Source organism: Nilaparvata lugens, chromosome 1 (assembly GCF_014356525.2).
Source record: "Nilaparvata lugens isolate BPH chromosome 1, ASM1435652v1, whole genome shotgun sequence".
In the NCBI taxonomy this organism is placed as follows: Eukaryota; Metazoa; Arthropoda; class Insecta; order Hemiptera; family Delphacidae; genus Nilaparvata; species Nilaparvata lugens.
This window is the reverse complement of record NC_052504.1, coordinates 44,152,420-44,168,902: the sequence shown is the minus strand read 5'-3', so window position 1 is coordinate 44,168,902 and position 16,483 is coordinate 44,152,420. Positions and strand designations below refer to the sequence as shown.

General features: G+C 33.8%; 1 protein-coding gene across 1 annotated transcript in view; it reads right to left on the bottom strand.

Moving 5' to 3' along the window:
* The window catches only part of LOC111053010 (suppressor of lurcher protein 1), a 128,191-nt gene that overhangs the window by 53,829 nt on the left and 57,879 nt on the right, over positions 1-16,483 (bottom strand). Inside the window, exons 4-5 of the mRNA XM_039428195.1 lie at positions 10,690-10,782; positions 8,645-8,728 (exon numbers count right to left, since the gene is read on the bottom strand). Coding sequence (XP_039284129.1) covers positions 8,645-8,728; positions 10,690-10,782 — 177 coding nt within the window. The remainder of the gene's footprint in view (positions 1-8,644; positions 8,729-10,689; positions 10,783-16,483) is intronic.

Below are 16,483 nucleotides of genomic sequence, written 5' to 3'. Positions count from 1 at the left end.
GAAAATCTCTAGATTTCCATTAAAACTCTGATATTTTTGAAATAATATGAAGAATGATGAGATTGGAATTGTCATTTGAAACTTATAGGTATCATATCCATAGACTATTAATCGTATATCCACAAGTATTTTCACAAAGAGAAAATCTTACATGCTCTCAACTCAAAACGGTCTTCCTCCTCAATTCGAGCAACTAGTATAAACTCAATGAAATATGGCTCATTATAACAAATTTATCATCAAACAATGAACAATAATTAAATTCGTCAATGTGAAACATAAGCTTCTATTATTCTTTTAATTCAATTAAAATAAAACTATTCGAATATGTTTTTTCCATTGTATTACTATGTATACTTTGAAGAAGTGGATTGAAAAAATACTTCTTTATATTCTGTTTGATTAGAATTATAACTTAGATAGTAATATTAATTTCCGTCTCTCCGTCACTCTACACCCTCTCCTTATACAAACTGTCTCGAGTCCTACCCATCCTACTACACATAGAAAACCATAAATTGCGAGGTAGTTTTCCCTCCTCTACTCATCCATAGAAGAATTTTTTTCCAATGTTGTTTTTAATTTAATCATGTATGTTTTTGTTAGTGTCTCTGAACTGAGGGTAAAATTGAAATGGAGTTGTTTTTCATTGATTCCGTTCGTTTGTGAATTTGGATTTCTTCTATTGAGCGTGTTTAAGCTCAATACACTACTTGTAAACATAATATGTCAATTGAATTCATTGAGATGAACATATTTGGATTGAATATTGTTTATTTTTGCCCATGTGTTAAGGTGCGTACAGATATACGCGCCGCGAACATGAGCAATTCACTTTTAATCAGCTGATGCCAAGCTTTGGATCTTACCGTTTCTGTAAAAATACAGATATAGTCAGCTGATTAAAAGGGAATTGCTCATGTTCGCGGCGCGTATATCTGTACGCACCTTCAAGAGAGCAATTTTGAAATGTCATTCTTGTGCTCTCATATGTTATGTATTTTTAATTAATCATTAAATGAATGAATGAATTTATTTTGCCAAAAACAAAATACACAAGAGCTTTACAAGAAATAAAAGTATACTTATAAGTATAAGTATATGCTACTACACTCAAACCAAGATACATACAGTTATTTAATTGGAAATGATATCCTTTATATTATAAATAATAGTTATAAAAGAAGATTCAATTCATTTTCACATGCATAAGTACAGTAGGTGAGGCAAAAACACCGGCAAAAGGAAGATTCCTACACATAGAAAACCATAAATTGCTAGGTAGTTTTCCCTCCTCTATAATTCAAATATGTTCATTGTTCTCAATATTATTTTGTGAATAATGTTTTCTTGATTTTTTTTGAATTATAATTGGACTGACATCGTGTTAGTGAAGATATGATACCGAATCAAAACAGACAACAAGCTTTCATGTTTCACAAGACAACTAGCTGTGCACGGTGATGAATTTCCAGCACGAGGATGTACCTTTATCGTGGACGGCTACGCCAGTTGTTGCAGCGAGCCTGGAGAAGCCGGCCACCAGGAGGACACGAAAGCAGAGATCAGTGGGAGGCCGAAGCATGCTGTAGCGCGTCACCGCATGTTGAGACACTGGTGTGTGGTGTGCGGTGTCCGTGGCTTGGCTCTTAGCTTGGGCGCCCGCCGCTCCACTCTCCTCTTCCACGATGCGTCTGCCATGCGTCCCATCGATTCTACCCCTCCCCCTTCTATCGTTCCCCTCTCCAACCATTGCTATTCCCCCCTTTCTCCTGCCAACAGTAACTCACCGCCCCCCACCCTTGACTTTCGTGGTCAAAGGAAGAACGAATTAACACCACAGCGTCCACATTTCACGGCCACTGTATTTATTATCTTGCTCTATGTGTGAGTGTGATATATATAATATGTATAGTGTTCTAACATAGTGCAAATAATTACATAGATAAATATGGTACACATAATTCACTATACACATACACTTTATATCACTTGTACACTATATGATGATACATAACTTCAAAAAATATGCTTAAGATGATTAATTTGTTTCCTATACCTATCAAATTGAATTTCTTTATATGTGTGAAGAATTAATTCTGCTACATTGTATTAGTGATTCTGGTTGGGTTCATTCTTATCGAATGAACTCTTCAGCTTTGTCAATCAAGCCCGATTTAGTTACAGTTGTTTCAGAGTAACATAAATAGAACAATAACTAATCGATGTTTCAAAGTAACATGAATAAAACTATTTTTTTTGGGTAACTTGCAGTCCAACAATCCTGAAACGTGAAAATTTTGATACATTCGTGAGATAAAGTGAATCTCATTAGAAGAACAGATTGAGCCAATTAAGAAATGGGGAAGACTTAGGCTAGCTTCACACGCTTTCGGTTTCATTCGGTTCGGTTCGTTTTCGGTTCGGTTCGGCTCGTTACCGAAAACGAATGAGGCTTTCATACATGTCAGGTTTTAATTCGTACGGTTCTAATTAGGTATTTTCTTCTCAAACACAGCTGTGTTTGGATTTTCACAGTTCATGCTGGTATATTTAAATATAACAGTTGGTGTCAAATTGTAACATGTTATTTCTTGAACAACAAAATTTTAAAGTTAATTAAAAATTGTGAATTATTTAAATAGTTTCTTTTTGATTATGTTAATTTTGGAAGTTCAGAGAGATTATTTTTTTAATTGAAAATTTGTTCCTTGTTTTGACACATGGTATAAAAAACTTCATCTCTTCTCTCCATTGATGAAATCATGTAATATTCGTGGAAAAAAAAAAAAAAAAATAGAAAAATAAAAATTCTCACTAAGTTTTAATTTATATCTTTCATATTTTTAAAGCAAACTATTCATTGAGAAAAAATGTTTCTGTGAACTAACAGCAATGAATTGACCGTATGATTTTGACTTGGAAAATTTTGAAACAGATAATCACGATATCAGGTTAAAATAAAAACAAAAAAGGCAAGCGTCTGTAAAAGACTTTGTTTTTCCCTGTTTCCCTAGCAACGAATTCGAATATAATGAAACCTATTCGTGTCGAGGGTGCGTTCGGTGCTATGCGGTTGCTATTCGGTACCGAATTCAAACCGAATCATCGTTTCACACTTATCGGAATTTGCCGAAAACGAAACGAACCGAACCGAACCGAAAGTGTGTGAAAGAAGCCTCTCGCTAGCAACGAATTGAAACCTGATGGAATTTATTAGAGTCAAGTGGGCGTTCGGTTCTATGCGGTTTCTATTCGGTACCGAATTCAAACCGAATTACCGTTTCACACTTATCGGAATTTGCCGAAAACGAATCGAAAACGAAACGAACCGAGAGAGTGTGAAACTAGCCTTAAGGGTAAGTTGGCATTTCTTCTCAAGAACAAAAGTCGTGGTTGTCTCGGCGCATAGCACATCTTGGTAGTAGTGGAGTCGCTTTGGGATCTCTGTGTACTTGTATTCATAGTATATGCTATGCAATATATTATACAATATACTGTATACTGCACCTGTATACTACATTTGGACTTGGACAATCGCAATCACCAGGTTGACCTAGAAATTTACACCCACTGACGGTCTCACCCCTGAACTTACAATGCTCCATTACCAGCCGTGAAAACTTCTTACTGGGCTCTGGGAGTACCAGAGCACACCAGCTGTCTCCTTAACATTGTTTCACTTGTTTAATGATCGAGAAGCCTTGAGGGGGCTGGAGTTTCTTCAACTCGAGAATACAATGTAAACTCAACAGAAGCTACATAAAGGTGCGTACAGATTTACGCGCCGCGAACATGAGCAATTCACTTTTAATCAGCTGATGCCAAGCTTTTTATACGGTATCTGTATCATACCGTTTCTGTAAAAATACAGATATAGTCAGCTGATTAAAAGGGAATTGCTCATGTTCGCGGCGCGTATATCTGTACATCTCAAATATTGCGTATCGCGTATATTGTATATCTCAATTTTGAGATATTGTCATTATTGTGCTCTCTTATGTTATGTATTTTTAATTAATCATTAAATGAATGAATAAATGAATTTATTTTGCCAAAAGAGAATACACAAAAGCTTTACAAGAAATAAAAGTATACTTATAAGTATATGCTACTGCACTCAAACCAAGAAACATACATTTATTTAATTGGAAATGATATCCTTTATATCCTTTTTATATCTATATCTTATACCGTTTTTGTAAAAATACAGATATAGTCAGCTGATTAAAAGTGAATTGCTCATGTTCGCGGCGCGTTTATCTGTACGCACCTTTATGCTTGCTAAGAACTTTCCCCAGGCAACTTCGATTTTCGCTGAAATGAGATATCTATTTATACTCTACAATGTTTGTTTCCATTACGAACTGCTCGTTAATAATCACTTTGAGATTTTTAACAACTAAATTACGACATATACGCTCCACTAACGTGAGTAGAAGCTGATAGCTTTTATTTATAAATACCTGACTGCTATGTCGTAATTTAGTTGCTAAGAAGTGATTTATATATAAATTGAAAAGGCTTTTTGTAGTTTCATAATGAATAAGCTTACTACCGGTTCTCGTGTCCCTTCAAATTGAGTTCTTAGTTATATTTATTATTTCCTATCTTTTCTTTAGACTTTTTCCTGCTAATTAATTGTTAATTTTCTGCTATGATCTGTGTGTAACTCAATCATTCAGCGATCACATTCATTCACTCCTCATTATATATTCATTATAAAACTTAGCACATGAATTATTATACGATCAAATATGATTCCATATAAACTTCATCGCATTTCTTACGCTTCCAACCTGTAGGTACTGTAGGTCTATGTCGAGTGGAATAGTACTTCACATCACTTTGTAGACATATTCAACCTGCCATGAACAAACCAATTCGATACAAATTGATAAGTCTCCAAATTAGTTTCGATACAAAATTTCACCTCTATATCTAATATTCTCTTTATTATTTCATTGTTGAAAATCATTTTCATTGTTCAATCAAATTGGAATCTTAATTTTCTAAAAATAAGCAAATGATGAACGGTGAGTTAGTCTCTTGGAGATAAGTCAATGTCAAAACGAAAGGTGAGCTTTTCCTCACACGTTTAGCGAAGCCAAATCCGCCAGCACACTATTGATTCACTCACCGTAACCGCGTCAAGCGTCTGAATGGAAGAAATATAACTTGGTTAGTGAAATGGCAGGGGTGAGCATTGTGGAGGACAAGGACAGTCATCATGCCTTATGAAGGAATGAAGAGACGTCGAGGGACACTTGTAAGGAAGTGCTTCTTGCTGCTCACTGCTCATTACTCACGACTCTGGCTTCGAATCCTTTGTCAGGATCCTGCACTTTTTACATTTTCTACCGCCAGCTTTTCCAATTTAGCACGTAGGATTCAATGTGAATGAACATTAAATTCCCACTAAATATTCTCTCATAGCTTTTCCACGAAAATCAACTGATTCACATGAATATTATTCATTTAGATTTACTTGGAATGATATTACAGACTATACATTTATTTCATTATTAATTTGATGGAATAATATTATAATAATCATCAATAATTTGATGTACAATGATTCATTACCATTGTTCTATTCGATCATTGGGGCTATTCGTCATGTGAAGAAGCAAAGTTAATGCATTTCATGTTTGTTAGAATTCAAGACGAATAGTAATAATTTATGTGAAAAAATAGTGTTGAATCACTAAAGAGCAACTGAAATTCACTATGAAGCATGGATGAGGAACATAAGAAATTCTATATTGTAGAGAAATTGCAAACAAACCACATTAGATTCATAAATCATCACATATTAATAGCATTATGCAATGTGAAGTGTCATTTATTTATTAATACTAATTTAATTTAATTTATTAAATCAACGTTCATCCTGTATTATGGAATTGGAAGATTTTAATAGAACAGATCGTAAAATGATTCTTGTATTATTTGTAATTGAAGTAAAAACCATTATAGACACAGACGAATAGATTAAGATTGTCTTTAAAACAAGTACCGTATACAGTATCTCGTCCTTCTCAAGTTGAGTATGTTATAGAATGTTGAGAATATAATTTTCGATGCAAAAGTGAATATTTTGAATCACAGTATTTGGCTCTGTACTGAAATACCTTCATTTATGCGGAAAATCCATTTGAAATGTGCTTATTCTCGCTCAACAGGTTGCTAAGCCCATTCCTCATCACTGAACAATAGATGGGAAAGACATTTTCGGATATTGAAAATGGCTGCAAAAGGAAATGGGACGGAAGAACTTCTGCTCGCAGCTAGGCTCCCATGAATGTGATAACAAGTTATCTTTCATATTTTAGGGACTATCTTGGTATTGAACCACTACGTTACATTGAAAAGCTTAGTCATTCAAGCACCGTGGAGAAACTGGATCATACCACACGAAAATGTCACATACGAAACCATCTTATTGTAGCAAATCAGCAATATTGATCCAATGTCATGGAGTATGATTAGAAATGACATTTTGTTAGTTTGAATCTGATGAATTGCGTCCTTGAAACTCTTGTGGTGGGGGGGGGGGGGCTCAAAATCACAAAATCATTCTTTGACAATTTTTTTTTGTATATAGGGGGTAGAAGCTGATTTTTTTCTAAATTTAGATGGGGGGGATTGGTCACCCCTGTGATCAAGGAAGCTGTTGAATTAAGTGAGCTAAGTTGAGCTTTAACATAAGCACATATTTTAGTTAAAAAAATCTAGAAGCTTGAAGTAAAAATGAGCACAAATAGAGGAAGAATAAAGAAAGGCCAACTAGAATTTCTAGATTCTATCACTTACTAAGGCTGATAAATTATCTCATTTCAACCAACATTTTTTATATAGTATGATGATGAATGATCAGACAATGCGAGGGGCCATTTTGTCAGCCGGATGGATAAAGGAAATGGATTGGTGGGGAACAAATTATTAAATTCCATAACACAATGAGACTCACTGAAGGATGGATCATACACGAACAAGATTGAGACTATGACCACTATAAATACTATATACCCTATAAAATTATGAAACTAAAATATAGTATATATTCCACTATGAAACTTTAATTTGATTGGTCAACAACTGGCAGGTCTACTGTAATATCGTCAGCCGGTAGATGGCAGTAGTTACTTGGTGATGCACACTGGTTTCGTTCACTTAGAAACAAGAATGACAATAGAAATAATTGAAGAATGTCATTAGTTTGTATTCAATTTGAAATATCATAAATTATGAATTAGAAAAATCCAAACCTAAAAGTTGTTGAAAGCTGATTTTTTAAAAATGTTCAATCTGTTTTATGAACAACACATTCAATCACAATCTAGAAATTCAATCGATCAGGAATAATACCACAGCTTTTCGAGAAATATATTGCTGAAAAATTCACTTTATAATTTGTTATGAAGTGGTAATTAAACAGCTTCAAATCGCTATTAAATACTGGAAGTTATTATGCAGCTGAGAAGGCTGAACTAAATACACAGACTAGGGAAGAGATGCAGGTTGGCCAACAGGAACTAGGCCCTGAAGGTTTGATAATTTTATTTTCTCTGTGAAAGAGGAAACTTAGCAGGATTTGTTCTAGATTATTGCTAATGATTCGAATCTCCTATTATTGTGTAGAGGAAACGTGAAATGCTTTACAAATTCTGTTTCTACTACTCATCATCAGTATGAGTTTTGGGGTTACATCTCTTCCATGAGTTTTTCAGTTGATTGAACCGAGTGAGACTCAAGACTGACTTTCCGGGTGACTGGATTGCCATTTTTGGCTATTCGTTATTGATTTTGAAAATTTCAAATAAGTTTGAGAGAAAATTCAGTTAAAACGAACTGTTACAGTATCATCAATTATTTCATACACTGACGAGATAAAATTAAATTGCTCAAGAAATAATATTCAAGTGATCAGATCAGTGATTAAGATGAATGATTAATCTCTACTACAAGATTACAAGCCTGGAGAAGAGCTTATCTCGCAGTAGGGAAGAATTTTAATACGACAAGATTCGAAACTCTTCACATGACTGTATCTTTGTCGATTCTCTATACAGAGTGGGTGAAAAGTCCGAGAACGCCTTAATATCTCATACACAAAAGTAAATTGACGGTGGGTGTGATTGGGGATCCTACTCAAATTAAAAAAACTAGTTTACAATGACTTGAAAAATCTGTTCCGCCATCTTGGATCCACCATTTTGAAAGCAACTTCATTTTTTTAAATAGGAAGGTGATCATGCAATACATGATTTCGATAGGGAATTTCAAGAAAAAATGAATGGCGGAAACCGCAAGTGTTACATTCAAAATGGCAGATCCATGATGGCGGATCCAAGATGAGGGACCAGATTTTTAATGTCATAGTAAAGTAGTATTTTCAATTCGAGAAACATCCCCAATCACACCCACCGTCAAATTACCTTTGTGTATGAGATATTAAGCTGTTCTCGGACTTTTCACCCATTCTGTATATTGTAGATATCAAAGTACTCTAAAAAATAATATCGAACATTTTTATATTGAAGATATATTTCCACTTGGATGAAAGTCAGTCTTGATTGAGCATGCTGGGTTCTAATATAATCTATGTTAAGTTTTGTTTCTCAATTTTAGTGATTAAGACCTCTTGGACAAAGCTGAACTCGTGGTGATGTGGTTTCCAGATATTCAAACGGTGACACAGTAAGCGCATCCATAACTGCTCCAACTGCAAATGATATTTTATGTGAAAAACATAAATTTCCCTTGGGTTTTGAATTTAATAACTCCATGAGAGATTAACTTATGTTCTATTCACAGAATTTCGTCGATCAAACAAAACATGAAAAAACTTTGCTGAGTTACTATTATAATTTTTCAAATGGAATCTTATTCGTTACTAGCAGGTAACCCGTGCTTCGCAAGGGTTCATTTCAAAACTTGACGTGATGAAATATAGAAGAATTGAAAATAGGCCTATAAGAATCCTCGGTTGATTAAGAATTTTTAAGCAGCATTCCAAGTAAATCAGTCCAGTAGTTCAGACGTGATGATGTGTCAAACATAATTTTCCTATCCTGTACACGTGTAAACGTGTTCAAGCCAGTTCTTTCCTTTATTATAGTATCGAAGATGATAGATGGATGGATGATATATACTTAGTGTTCTATACTTCTATACTATAATAAAGGAAATGGATGAGAATAAATTATGAAAGGTTTGAGATATCGATGTGCGGTTTTCACCATACCTTTTCTCTGGAAATCCTGTATCGGAATCATGTATCATATGACCACCTTTTAATTAAAAAAAGAAGTTGGATTGAAAATGGCGGAAAAAATTTGGGTGCGACGGAAAACCTGATTTTATCATTCGAAAAGGATCCCCAATCATACCTATCTTCTAATTTCCCTTTTAAGAGAAATGGTCTGCTGCTTCCTTACAACAACTGACAGCATTATAAATAATTGAAAACTTGATGTAATCAAATCTTGAAGAATTTAAAATAGGTTTATAACCATCCTCGGTTAAGCAAGAATCTATATGCAAAATTTCAAGTTAATCAGTCCAGTACTTCAGACGTGATGATGCGTCAAAAATAATTTTCCTATACTTTACACCTGTATACGTGTATAATCCAGTTCTTTCCTTTATTATAGTATAGACGATAATACATGGATGTATGATCATTGTTATTTTACTAAAAGATAGAATAAGTTGAATAGTTTCCCTTTCAGAGGGAGTTTTGACAACCCACTAAACTCATTTTTCATTTTTGAAGATATAACGAAAAGGTGCATTAGACCTTATTTTTTTGGTCAGCTTGCCAAAATACCCCTCATTCCAATATTAAAATTTTCGACTGACTGTACAGTGAGAAGCTCGATGCAGTTCAATACTGTGATAATTCTTGTACTAATGCTTAATAGTCTTGTGATGAAATTTTATGTCATTATGGAGCTATAGATCGAGAATAATATTCAAAGATAAAGAATTCATTCAATGAGTTGCACTTTGAAATTACGAAAAATCTCTTATCCTCGATTCAATATTCCTAGAATGAATCTGAAAAGAATTTATAGAAGTACGGTACAACAATATAGTGAAACTAGCCATCAATTCTTCATATGAAGATTTTGAAAAAAATATCTGTATCAATGCTTGTGTACACCACTGATATTCGCATGATGGCGAGAGAAGCGGGAGACTTTTCAACCCGCGGTTAAATGTTTGAGTTAATCGCCGTTGCCGTCATGCGAATCGTAGTGGTATGTAGTCTTTAGCATTCGATTTTCTCACTGGATGATTTCATCAATGATACATTATCCTGTTCACAATTTTTGAGATCTTTAAATTCAGTCTGTGGTTTAATCATTTTAAATATACTCCTGTAGATAGATTCACACTCCACGAGTATCTTTAGGAATTTTCTTCCCCTTGATAGGCCTACTGTACGTGGAGAGAATTCACCTTCATTGCAAGACTATATTATCAACGAAATTTAATGTTTCTGTTGGCAGTTTCCAATTATTTATGCGCAGAAATATTGGTAAAACTTATCCCATATTTTCAGGCTTCATTCATGGAACATATAATCGAATTTAAGTTAATACAGCGAAATACATTCAATAAAATGTACAAATTCAATAAATGTTCAACCAATTAAAGAAAATAACGTTTATCACACACCTGTAATACCATTCTCAGTTTCCAAATCAGCAGTTTGCTTTTGAACTGTGGGGGATCCTTTCTCAGCAACGTCGTTGGAGCTTAGCTCAGGCTCTGCAAAGAAATAAAATTTGATCACATTCAATTAAATGAACCTCCAATCAAAGATGAAAATTGAAAAGTGACATGTGATGAAAAATTATTGTGTGAATTGGTATGAACAGAATAGAATAAAGAAAATGGAAGGAGCTTGTAGACGGAGAGGCAAAAATAATCATTATTATTGCTGTGAACACAAATTTAAGTTTATGAAATCTTGAGAGCATACTGCAGACAATAAAAAAACATCATTATCAACTTCATTAATGGATATGAGAATCTGTATACAAAAATGTTAGTGGGACAAGAGTGAGATGAGGTTGGAGAACATTTTTATTGAATAAATGAATGAATGATTATTATATTATGATAGACTATAATTAATAATAAACTAGAAATTCAAGTGAACAGCAATACAAAACAGACAACATCAGTTGTGTGAAAAAAGAGTTTTCTTTAAAAGCGTCTGTAAAGCGTGTAAAAGGAGGTCAAGAGTCGGTGTAAGTTCTCCCTCGAGTAATAAATATGGAATATTCTTTGTCTTTCCAGGAGAAGAGAGATAGCATTAACCACATTTTATTCAGCAGGAGAGTGATCGTGACGCTCCAAGAAGAAGCTTGAAGAGTTTTTCAAACGACAGAGAAGACTACAGGTGAGCTATGGGTGAATATTCACTTTGGGTGAATATTCAGATCCAACCGCGCGGAAGGGAATGAAATACGTTTTTGATTCAAAACAAGTGTATATTGTCTCATGTCGTTTACATGCGAGAAGGTGATCATTTCTCCAATATTGGCATCTTCAAATATAAACATTAATATGAAATATCTGAATATGGAGCTCTGCTCGCCTTATCCTATAGTTGAGACACAGAATCGAAGAGTTGGACCGATATTCAGAGTATTATAGTAATGAGTACTGAAATCTATTACTCTTTTAAGTGCATCATTTCAAGATTTAAAAATACATTGTTTTAAGGAACGTCAAATTTCATTGTGAATCATACGCTGCGTACAGACTTAGGCGCCACGAACACCCTCATTTAACTTTCCATCAGTTAATATTTCTATAGTAGTATTTCTGTGAACAGTAGACCTCACGCAGTTTCCTCATCCACAAGTATCTAATGTCACCCTTTTGAAATGTTAACAAACTAACTCAGTTCATGTTTGAATTTGCATTCATCCATTTCTGTGATAATTTTTCCATCTGATGAAAATATTCCTCAAATATATGATAATTTTTTTTCTCAGTCAAAAATATTATAATTTCTTCAACATTATTCAGTTCATTTAATTACTTTTAATTAATTAATTCATTTAATTTATATTTTCTAATTCCATTTAATTATTTCTGTGGACAATATTTATCATCATAAAAGTTAATAAACTAATAAATGAACAACTATTTTAATTGTAGACAATATTTAAAACATCATAAACATTCCTCTAATCTCCAATTTCTTTTATTCAGAATTATCAGCCATTTTTCAACTGAATTTTCAGTTTATCAGGTACAATAATAATTGTTAGCCTATTCAAATTGAGAAAGACTCATTTAAGAGAGAAAGCAATAGGAATGCACATCAGTGCATCAGTTTACGAATTCAGAATGAATGAATGCAAAATTCTGAGGTGTAGTGGTCTCGCTCGAATTCGCGCTGTATATATGAGACCATGAGACAGCTCATGAAAGAACGGCTATGAAGTACGATTGAATACAAAGTACATGCGCCGGTGCATTTCTCTTATGTCGCTCCCCAGTATCAAGTGTAATAGACACGGGTTCTCCAGCCATCTGTGTAATCCACTTGTCAGCTGATTGATTATTATGAATTAATCCTATCTTCAGAGCAGATGGTATATATAGTGATATCGGAGTATGGAGGCATTCCTTTTCCTTTCATATTATCCAAGATTTGCAAAAAAAAATGCAAAATTTCATAAAACCTTGTGTATACATCAACGCGCAGTTGAAAAAGGAATATTCCTGCCAAATCTCATCGAATTCTATCAATGCGTTTGCGTAATTGCGTTATACTTACAGGCAGACAAAAGAAAATTCGATTTAAAAAAAAGGCTTCACTATGCTCGGTCAACAAAATAAATACAGATATCATAACCATCAGCTGATGTTTCTGTACAAATACAGATATCATAAGTATAGTTAGCATCAGCTGATGAAAAGTGAAATGCGTAGGCCTATGTTCGGTGCGCATAAGTATGTAGGCACTTTTTGACTTCAAATTTACGGTAGTTTGAAGAGATTCTGCAAAAATGCCTATTAATAGGGGTATTCACAATGTTGTTTTAGCCAGCTAAAGTACTATTTGCTAACTCTGGATTGTAAACGCCCCATTTAAATGCAACTGCTATTAGCTAACTGCAATAGCGATCCAAGCGGATAATTTGTGTAACTCAAAGATTATAACCTCACTTTTGCTACCAAATATGACCAAAATAAATATGGCCGCCGTTTTAACAGTGTTAGCTAGAGTTAGCGGACTCAAACCCGCGCTATCTGCTATCTCGTCTGTTTATTTTTTTCTAACGTACTACTATAGCATTGAGTTAACACAGACTTAGTAAATAGCAGGAGTTAGCGAATAGCTTGACTTAGCCAGCTAACTCCAACATTGTGAATACACCCATTATGTTATTATTACCGATAATATTTAGCTGAAAATGAGTATTGGAATTTATTGATGGGGAAACATATCGGTATCAAAAACGTATAGGAGCTCAAAGGATATCAGATAATTCTGAGTATTCCAGAATTTTCATTCTCGGAGATTTGTATTTCTCTTCCCACCAATTTGTCCTTTATTGGAATCACGTAGCCTACAACATAAGAGATTTTTGGCAGATGCGTTAGTTCTCAAATAAGTAGACTGGCAAAATTTCAATCTTGTGTGTAGTTTTGAGAATTCCATGCATAATAATTATGGTTTCTCGTTTTTTACTAGGGCAGTAAGTGAGACAGAAATTACAGAGAATGAGATGGTTGGAAATCCTGAAAATATTATTTTGGGTGATTAAGGTGCATGCAGTGGAATGGCAATACCAGATAAAATGAGTGCACCTGCAGTAGAAGTAAGACGTACTTTTAATTGTATAGTAGAGTAAGAGAACCTGTTAACAAAATAAATTTGTGAAAAATATGTTAGATTAAGAAAATATGATAAGTTCATTTTATACCGTAAGATTTGCACTAGACTATAGTATCAAACTGGTGTGTTATTGTGTGCTTTGGTGTGTTATGTTGTAACCTGTATTTGACGAGTAAAGTGTAAGTATAAATACAAATTATGAGTGTTATTATTTCCAATACATAATAAATAGTAATAATAATAAATAGTAATCTCAAGTTCAACTACAATATCATTCTCAAGAATATGACGTAATAATACCGTCTAATGAATGTTCAATATACATGTATATTTCTTTTCAACAACAGTCATCATTCTCCATTCCAAGTAAATAGAATAGGCACAAAAATTTAATGAATAAACATGAAGCCATTTCAAATACATATTTTTATCCGTCGCACAAGCCAGCACGTTGTTATGAAAAACAAAAGAGAAACTACAATAATTTTGATAACAAGTGAAATAAACAATCTTTCTGTCGATGACAAAACTGTTCAAAGGCAGAAACACCGTTCATTAAACTTTTCGTAAAATAAAACTCTAAAATCCTGATCAATATGAGATAAATATATGAATCATATATATGTCCCATATGACCAGGTGACACATCACCCATCCCGCTGAAAGACTCGTCCCTGAGTCTGTAGTCAAGAGGGGAACAAAAAAAAGAATAATGATTAGAGTAGAATAAGTAAATTAGAATAGAATTTTTATTAGATTTTGATATTTTTACTAATAATGAACTTTTCAATTTTGGGATTTTATAATTTTTTTTTTTTTTGAGCTTGTAGGTAGTGATAATTTCAATCGTTTATGTCCAATAAAATTTTTCGATTAGGGCAGTAGTTTTCGAGTTAGGTATTTTCAATAATTTTCAAAAATTTCTCTTTGGGGTTTTGTGATTTTTTTCTTCATATAAAGTTTTGTTTTAGTATTTTGAAACATATTCTGGAAATCAATGTAATTCACCGAACGAATCTGTTGTGAAGGAAGTTTTTCAAACGACGATTTTGATAGCGTTCGATATTGATTGACTCCTACTAAATTTTTGCTCTACTGGCTGCCAAGAGGCGAAATTATCGAAAAATTCAGAAATCTCCAGTTCATGGAAAACAATTTTGTGATTTTTGGATTTTTTTTTTCGGGAATCTTATTTTTTAGGATGAGTACATTCAACTTTGTTCTGTGAAAAATTTTGTTTAGAGCAAAGGGTTTTGAGGTTTTTCATTTTATAGTTTTTGTTGGTGACCTTGTATAGTAGCAAAAAATTTTTTTTTTTGAATTTAAAGATGAATTTTAGGTCATTCGCTTGCATTTCTAAAATGGGATAGGATATGTGAAGTAGATATTTTTGATATATTTTTCAAAAATATTCTTGCATTGTTATGTTATTTTCCTCTCTTAGTATTCCAGAACCAGTAGCTGAAAATTCATCCTCTTTCACTCTTTATTGATCTGGTATCCATTTATCACTTAATTATTTTCCTGTCATTTCTCATGAGACTTGCATTTGATAAGTAGGCTAGGTCATAAGACTAACAAAGATAAAGTAGGTACCGTATAATTTAAACATAGATAATTTCCTTCCCTCTTCAGTACTTTACTCCAGGTTTCTCCGATTGCAATGTTGTCTATAATTCGATAATGGTGTAAAACAGTGGTTTCTGACCTTTGATGATTGACGGCCAGCTCAGATGTTAGAAGTGACTCACTAAACTTTCCTCTTCTCCAGCCACCAGTTATAGGCGTATAGACCTATACTACCGCTATGGTTTTCCCGATATTCAGCTCTTCAGAAGTCAAGAGTCATGGATCCTCATAGTTCTGAGGGAAAATTTCATTTTTGGCGCAGTTCAGGTGTGCTTGCAAAGGCCTTAGTCCTTCTCTCGGAAAGGCTGAAGATCCTCAACGCGGAAGCTGACCTTCACGACCATGGTCCATCACCACGTGTGGAGCTCTGATGGTAGAATCAATGTGGCAGCCAGCCACGGAGGCACCAAGAGAGTGCACACCATTGAGAGGATGGCTGACTTGCACAAGACAAAGGTGAGCCACTAAGTTTCTAAACTAGTCGTCTGAGCAGATCTATGATGCGCTATGATAAATACAAAATGTAATATTGATTATCGGTCATGCATTGTATGACTGATAATGTCTTGTATTATCATGAATACACTTAGATACAGTGCATTTTTATTCATTCAATTGATATATTACTCTCTTCATTCTGAGTAAGAGATTAAAACTAAATATAATCCTCAATAGCCGAAAAATGATCAATGAACTGGTTCTATTATATTTAAAATATTTATTTAGGTATTTTGCTCAGTTCAGTCTCGTTCTTAATTACCCTCTTCTCCAATTCTCTCAATATATCTCTCTAGCGATCCCAAGGAAAGCTAATATTATTTCCAGCAGCTGAAATATGATAGGTCTACATGAACTGGTTCTCTCTATTTTATTTCACATATCCAGGTATTTGTGTCGTTTTTTCTTCACTACCCTTTCCTTTGAATTCTCTCAATGTATTCCTCTGGTACATCTGTATTTTTCCATGACCAAATCTGA